This window comes from Euphorbia lathyris, chromosome 4, assembly GCF_963576675.1.
Source record: "Euphorbia lathyris chromosome 4, ddEupLath1.1, whole genome shotgun sequence".
Taxonomy (NCBI): domain Eukaryota; kingdom Viridiplantae; phylum Streptophyta; class Magnoliopsida; order Malpighiales; family Euphorbiaceae; genus Euphorbia; species Euphorbia lathyris.
Genome location: NC_088913.1, coordinates 62367191 through 62375693, shown reverse-complemented (window position 1 = coordinate 62375693; position 8503 = coordinate 62367191). Strand labels below are relative to the sequence as shown.

General features: G+C 38.0%; 1 protein-coding gene across 1 annotated transcript; it reads right to left on the bottom strand.

The window, feature by feature from the left end:
- Nucleotides 1–6619: 6619 nt before the first annotated feature.
- On the bottom strand, nt 6620–8383 carry LOC136227371 (mitochondrial import inner membrane translocase subunit TIM14-1). Its single transcript, XM_066016015.1, has 3 exons — nt 8240–8383; nt 7961–8139; nt 6620–6954 (listed from the first exon to the last, which is right to left on the bottom strand). The coding sequence occupies exons 1-3, from the start codon at nt 8240–8242 to the stop codon at nt 6798–6800; spliced, it is 339 nt and encodes a 112-aa protein (XP_065872087.1). The 5' UTR covers nt 8243–8383; the 3' UTR covers nt 6620–6797.
- Between the last annotated feature and the right edge of the window lie 120 nt (nt 8384–8503).

The window sequence follows — 8503 nt, the reverse complement described above, 5'->3', positions numbered from 1 at the left end:
AATATCTATAAAATGTGAAGTTATTCCCATTTTGTCAAACATAGTAAAAAAACTTAAAATAACAAAAAAAAAAAAACTAAAGCCAACATTCTTAAAATATCATTTTCTTTTTTCTGCTCCTTGCTTCTTTCACTGTCTTTGTGTATTTTCTTGATCATAAAAAACAAACAAGAGAGAGGCATCGTACAAGGATACTACCTTTAGATGGCTTCTAGATTCAAAAGATTCAACTACGGTTAACTGAAGAAGGCAACACAAAGGTAACTTCGCATCAGCCGTGGAAGATCACTTCTCCCAATTTTGACCGTATATCTTCCATCACTGCCAGGAAAGTGTTGGTGTCTTGAGGCCTTATTTCTCCTTGCATTCTCCTCAGATTTTGCTACGTGGATTCCCTAATCCCTTCTCTATGCGAGGCATCAAAATCCTCTTGATGCGTGATATCCTCCATTAATCCTTCTATCTGCAGTTTTCCTTTACTCTTTATGGGATCTTCGTCCGCCATGTTCATCTTTGGAGCCGATATACCCACTTCTGAATCTTAGGGCTTGATTGGATGGAGGGTTTAGAGGGGTTAATAAGGGAAGAGTTAGTAAAGGTTGATAGAAACCCTTGTTTGGGAGGGGGAAGGGTTAGTAAGGGTTTCTACAAACCCATGTTTGGAACACAAAAAAATTATAAGGGTAAGAGTTTGGAAGGGTTTTGAAGGTTTTCTTTTTAAGAAATTTCATCCAATTTTCAACCCTCCAATTTGGTGGGTTTGGAAGGGTTATAAATTACGTTTCCTTCCCCTTCCTTCCCTTTCCCTACCCTTCTCTACCCTTCCTTTATTAACCATTTCCTACCATTCATCCAATCAAGCCCTTAGTTTCACATTCACTACACCAATTGATGTATACCAAAAATTTCGAATGAATTTGAATGAAATAGGCTCAACCCTTCCTCCGATCTTTAAGAAATTTGCAAAACAGAGGAGATGGCGGCTCACTAGCATAAGCACTTTAATGCTCAAGTCATTTCGATACTCAAATTTAGAGAGTAAAGTAAAAAGTGGAGGCTAGTATTTAGGCATAAATTTGTGATCTCCATGCTCACCGTTTATATAGGAAATGTAGCCTTTTTTATGATTGTTTTCCATTAGCACTTGCACGTATCATGCTATTAATAAGACATGCGTTCTTTCCCTAAAATAGCCCTTTGTACGTGAGGGAGTAGCCTCATCCCTCTGCAATTGGCATGTCTATGGAGGTTGCTATGTCACCGATCAGTTGAAGAATGAGTCCTTTCGAATTCATGGCCTTAATCCTACCAGCAATGACCTGACAAACATTATACAATCTTTGTGAGAAGCCATGAAAGTTTTTGAGAGATGTAGGCTTCTTTATGATAAGCTCCTTTCTAAGCTGGTCGCACATTGCGTTTTGAGCCAGAGAATCCAAGGTGGTCATAAAATCAACCTTCCTTATGTTCAAGCAAGTCTTATCCAACCCGCCCACATTATCTCTCAAAAACTTTCTTAGATTCTCTGACTCAAATGCATTTGTCAACTTAGATGAGCTTGGGTCTGAGGATCGACGTGTGGAGAACAATGACAAAGAGGACAAAAGCTACAATTATCGTAATGAACCTCAAAGAAAGGCCGCTAAAAATCCAAAGAAGGAGCGCCAATCTTTATGGACTCCGGTGGAAGCATATAAGAAAGAGGTGTGGTTGTGGATCGAGAAGAGTTTGGGAAAACAAGATGTCAAGTATCCTGGTTAGAAGACTATGGAACATGAAGGAGCACTACATGGAGTTGGGAAAGGAAATTGAAAGGTTCGTAGAAGGATGCAAATTGAACCACAGTTTGCCAAAAATTCAGATAGAAGAGACAAATCCGAAGGGGATAGGGATAAATCAGACTCCAAAAAGCTTAAGGAGGTTATAAATGTCATTGCTGTAGGGCCAGACTTCGAACCTCCTTATAAAAAAAGGCTCGTCATTCGAGATTTAGATCGTCGAACACCAAGAGGTATGATGTATTGAAGTTCTCTTCTACTAACCTCATAGCCAACCCACATGCAAATACTTTAGTCCTCGCAGCTATCATAGAAAGATATCAAGTCAAGCAAATCTTGGTAGATATAAAAGCTCCGTGAATGTGATCACTCGTAGTGCTTTCAATAAACTACATGTAGATCCAATCAGTGTGCAACTTGTGCACATACCATTAATATGCCTAACTGGCCATTCGGCTCCGATTAGGGATCAAGTGGTAATGGAATGTCAATTTGGAGATGGACATACAATTTGAATGGGTGATTGTTGAGTTCACCATAATGGACAAACCTCTAGCTTACAACATAGGAAGACGTTTTTTTTTTTTTTGAATCAGAAGCGATGATCTCTATAAGGCATTTGGTCTTACAGATTCCCACAAACAAAGGGAAAACTATTGTGAGGGTGGCCAGAAGATGGCACAAGAGATATACTTAACGTCAGGGGCGGAACTAAGGGGGGGTTAGGGGGAGATCGAGCCCCGGCAGGCGGCCGTAGAATTGAGAAATTTTTTTTTTAGTAATTGTGTCTAGTAATATTTTGGAGAGAATTATATTGAAGCAATGCAGTATTATTTCAATGTTTAAAGATAGATGAGATGGTTAAGGTTTCTTATTTCTATTTGAGAGATCCTATGTTTAATTTTCTATTAGTTCAATGATAGTTTCTAAAAAAAATGATAACATTTTTACAGTTTTAATGCGTTGGAGGCTAAAATTTTTTTGCCCAGCCCTAACATTTTTTGACGTTTTGAAATTTTTTTACTGAGATGTTTGAGCCCCGGATCATCCGAGGTCCTGGTTCCGCCACTGCTTAGCGTCATTTGAACTATAGAAGATGAGGATGAGGAAGAATAGGCCAGTACCGAACCCATGGGGGAAGTAGAGACACACGTCATAACATCTGAAAAAGAGCTGGTAATAACAAAAAAAATCAGCAACTCTCATTGCATAAGGAGATTAAGAAATTCTTGATTGAGGAGCATGATATATTCTCTTGGCAGATAGAGAAAGTAAAAGGAATCGACCCATAGGTCATAGTACACAAGTTGAACATTGATCCATCTGCCAAACTAGTGGTTTATAAGAAACGGAACCGCGCATCTAAATGGCAAAAAGCTATCGAAGCGGAGGTGAAGAAGTTGTTGGATGTTGGGTTCATCAAAGAAGTGGAATACCTATAGTGGTTAACGAATGTGGTGATGGTGAAGAAGTTAAATGACTCTTACGGAATGTATGTGGACTTCACAAACTTGAATAGAGCATATGCCCCCAAAGACAAATATTTGTTGCCCAACATAGACCAGGTGGTTGATTCCTGATAACATCCACAATGTTATTGTTAGGACTTCGTTTGGAATGTTCCCTGAAAGGAGGATCAAAATGAAGAAAAGTCATAAGGAACCCGCCAGCTCAGTATATACGGCGTATGGGCGGATGAATGATACGCATACGGTGACACGCCTTTGGCCATTCGAGGTCCGCCACATAGAAAGATACGTCCTTACATGATCCGCCAAGACAGGACAGTAAGCTGTTACACGGCGGAATCACCATCATTAATAAACATTAATGGTGCCTTAAAAGCAATAACAGCTCGAAGGTAAAGATCAGAGTTAAGTTGCATTAAAAGAGTATTACACTTCACTAAAAGGCATTAAAGGGAACCATTACGGTTATCACTTAATCCTATATAAATACCCCTATAATAAGGCGTCAAAAGGTACACACACTATCTAAACCCTACTTGTGATTACAGATTATTCTCTCAAAGTACATTACTGATTTAGGCATCGAAGTGCCCACGGTCGAACACAACGGCACCCCATAAAAACATTATTCGGTGTAAAGAAATCAACGTGATATCAATTCCACAGCCGGACATGAGGTGTACTCATACACTAATCTCAGCTTATCATCAAATCAAGATGGTTGTGACTGATGAAGAGAACACAATTTTTAACAAAGTTTTTTGAGACCAAACTGGTAAAAACGTGGAGGCATATATTGATGATATGGTTATTAAGAGCAAGTGTGTTGCTAATCATCTGAATTATGTGTCGAAGGTATTTGGAGTAATGAAGAAGTAAGCCCTCGTGTTAAATCCGAAAAGGTGCTCATTCGGGGTTAGTTCGAGAAAATTCCTAGGTTATATGATTTGCCAAATGGGGATAAAAGCCAATCCAAATAAGGTAAATACAGTTCTAGGTATGGAATCCTTCTCAATACTTAAACGAGGTGCAAAAACTGGATATGTAAATCACGACCCTAGGATGGTTCATTTCATGTTCATCTAGGACATGTTTCCCCTTCTACGTGCCTATTAATAAGGCTAAACAATTAAAGTTGACTGAAGAATATTAGGCAACATACGAAGATGTCAAGAAGTTCCTCTCCCCTATACTAATGAGCAGACTAGTGAAAGATGAGGTATTATACTTGTATCTATCGTAATGGTGAGAGATAAGTACGACCAACAATCTCCAATATATTATACCAGGCATTTCTTAAAGGATGTGAAACTAAGATATTCAAAGATAAAGAAGATGGAATTGGCAATAGTGTCAACATTTATCAAGCTACGACCATCCTTCTAGGGATATATGGTGGTGGTTCGTGCTAGCATGCCTTTACTTAAGGTACTGCAAAAGCCAGTCGATGAGTTTGGCATCAGGTATAAAAATCGACCTTTGTTGAAATGCCAAGTATTACCAGACTTTTAACGAGATTACATGAAGAGAACCTGAGACACATAAAGAGGTCGAAAGATGGGAAATGTACATATGAAGGTGCCATAGTGGGAATTGTGATTAATGATCCCTCTATAATCCAGACCACATACGCAGTTAAGCTATCATTCCCCACCACCAATAATGTATCAGAGTATGAAGTCATTATTTGAGGTCTAAAACTTTGGAAAGAGGTGGGATTGGATGTTGTCCACAACTTCACTGATTCAAGTGTTATGCCACCAAAGCTATGGCCATGTTGCAGTACCTAGAAGAGGTACAGAAGGGGTTGTGAAGACTAGAGCATAAGGGCACCACCACCTGTAAGATATCGCTTATTGCCAGAGAAGAAAACTTTGAAGATGACAAGCTAGACAAAGTCGTCGATCACACTGAAGGATGGAAGTCCTGAACTTTCCCATTTGAGGTACAAGTGGCCCTAGGTTTTGAGGGGAAAGATGCCATGATGGAGTCTAAGTAGGAGGATTGGAGAAGAAATATCCACAATTCCTGGCAAACGGAACTCTTTCTGAGGATCCAGTAGAAGCAAAAAGAATCCCGAGGAAGGCGACGAGGTACGCCATTTTGGCTTAATACATCAAGGCTCTCCTGAAGTTGGTCGAAAAAGCTTATCCGACCCCTGAACTCACAGAGCATCTCGTTAACCCCCTAATCTTGTTTAAAATGATTTATTGACCACCTGAATTTGTTTATTAGGATATATTAGCCCCTTAAGCTTGCTTAAGATGATCTATTGACCCTCTAAACTTGATTAAAGTGTACATCTCAATTTGTCTAAATCCACTCTTGTTCTGCCATGTAAAGTTAAGGGGTTAATAATATCACCTTAAGCAATTTTAGGGGATTAATAAGATATTTTGTAAGTTCGTAGGATTTTTTTTTTTTTTTTTTGTTAAAGGCTTATGATGTATTAAGCCTACTCTTTTAATAAATGAGAATAACAAATAATAAGAGATCAAAGAATTACGCATGAATTTTCTATAATGGCAAGTCTAACCTATACCATTACAGAAAATATTTTCACTATCCCATGCTATGTTGTCAAAACGCTTTTGAGTCAAGTTGTCTGAAAAATAACTTCTCTGGATAAGTGATTTTCCAAAGTGTTAAATTCCAACAAATTCAGAATGCAAGCTCAAAAGACTTCCAAGGACAGATTATGTAAATGAGAAATATTTGCCATTATACCCATTTGTGGAAACTGGACCATGAAATTTCTAGCATCTTTGTAGTGATGTAGACTTTGGAGACGTAGCAAATGCTTGCTCAGTGAAGACATCACTCAGCTAAGCGGATTAAAGGTCATATTGGTCCCTAAATTTGGCTTAGGCATTAATTTAGTATACAGTTTGATAGTGGCCAAATTAGTCTAAAAGGGACAGTGACACATGGCAACCTATGATCTAAGAGCTTTTCGATTCGTGACAGTGTCTTTAGACTGATTTGATAAACAAAAATATCAAGTTCAACGGCCAAATTGGGCAAAGTTATTTTTCTGCTCTGTATTTGCCTATATTTCTTCAATAAGCCATTGTACTTCAGTTTTGCCTTGATTATTCCTTGTGCTTGTAAGCGTCGGATAATCGAGCCCCTCACTAACAAATCAGTCAAATATATCTTCCATCTTGCGTTAACTGGTGCATCATCATCCGAGTTAGACATTACCCTCTTAGTTTCTTAGTTTCTGTTAAGTAAAAAATGGGGGATTATTAAAATATGTGTGACACATTTGTTAGTCAAGGGGCTAGATTATCTGAAATTTATAAGTAGGAGACTAACTAAGGTAAGGCCAAATTGAAATACGGAAGCTTATTAAGGAAATTTAGGCAAGTACAAGAGCCAAAAATGATACCTTAAGCTTATTTGAGGAAGGTCCACCTTGCACCAACAAAAGCCTGCACAGCTCATGTCAAAGTGAGAATTGAACCAACATAACAAAAACATACTTGAAGAGAACATGGAAACCATATCTCTATCTTTGCAGCATTATTATGAAAGCCATATTTATATGCTAAAACGCAGATCCTCCATTCCTTGTCTTTCCAAGCATCACATCTTTGGCTTCATTGATTTTAGAAGCGAGGTAGTGACTTCCGCCAGCATCAGGATGATTTGCTACCATTACTTTTCTATGTGCTTCCTTGACTTTATCTGGTGTTGTACTCTCCCTTTTAAACAAATACAACATATCAGCTGAAACAAGAAACTAAAGGAAAACACAAATTCCTACTTTAGTAAGTAATACAAGTCTATGTTTGTTGGTGTGCCTCATATTATCATTTATACTTAAACTTGAAAAGTAGCTCCTGTAATAACAAGACAATCAACATCCCTTTTTAAAGAAAAACACTAATTAGCATTATAATGATCCTCAGCTTGAAGCAAACTATTCAGCCAATTTGTTAAACATGGCAGTTGCACTTTTATCTTAGTCTTGCCGATAACCATCGGATAAGGGTTTAAATTAAAATAACCATAACATATTTCAGGGAGTGGAATTATATACGTAACGTTTTTGATGGAAAACATTCATCATTGAACTCTCCCAAATGCACAAGAGGTATCTTTAACCCTTAACCCAATTTCAGAATTTGGAGGACTATAATCTAGGTTCTTCCCCAAAATCGGTGATTAAAACAACAAAAACAAAGCTTTCAGTATGATATGAATCGAATCAAATATATCCTGTTAGGAGGGGGAGGGAGCAGGTTTTCTTAGCTATGGAAGCTAAATATTCATCAATTTCTAAAGCAGGAAAACTGTGTGCGAATACCAAATGTTTCTCTAGTTGTTATTATATTAATTATCATCTATCATCCAGACATCTAGGGATTAAATTACTGAACAAAAAAAGCATTGTCCATCTCTACCCAAAATTGCAGCATTGCAGTTCCATTGTTCTTGGTTGCTCTCAACATCAGAAAGAGGTACAGTATTCGGATTGTAAAACACAACTACAGATTGACAGAAAATCGTTAAACGGAAGGACGCAGTCACGCAGGATCATGAATACAACACCATATAAAATCCATTCTAGTCCTACGATCAGCTTGTTTTGGATCTATGAGATTGAAATCATGATTAGAATATCAATTAGCCAGTCTTACAATTCAAATGTAAGAACAGAGCATGTAAATCTAAATGAATCAAGAAATCAATTAAAATTAAAATTACCTGATGCCAAGAATTAGAGCAGCTTCTCTTCTGGTCATCTTAGGCTGGAAACCACCATCATAGAATTTCCTTAATCTAGTTTTAGGGGGACGGGCCTTGATTGCTTGCCAAGTCTGGATTCCATACCTACCAGCAAGAGCAGCAGCAGCAACTGCAAGCCCAGCCAAAAACGGTGTCGCCTGGTATACATCTACAAATCCATTAATCCAACATTAACTAATCTCAAGTAACCGAACGCTGAAGTTGAGAGATGAGAGAAATGAAAACTTCTAGGCATACCATTACTGAGTAATTCGAGTGTTTCAAGAGATAATTTTGTGAAATCCTTCCGTCGTCCACAATAGTGTTTTTCCTCTTCGGCTATGCTAAAGTAATGCCGGAGGTTGAAGAAGTTAACTGGATCCTATATCACTTTCGCCACAATTCAACACCTTCCCAATCAAATTATGCCACGTTCTCAAATGCGCTCCGCTTCGTTTTAAACCCCGACCGAGAATATTTTTTTTTTTATATAAAAGTGTCATATTTCGTTCCATATAATCA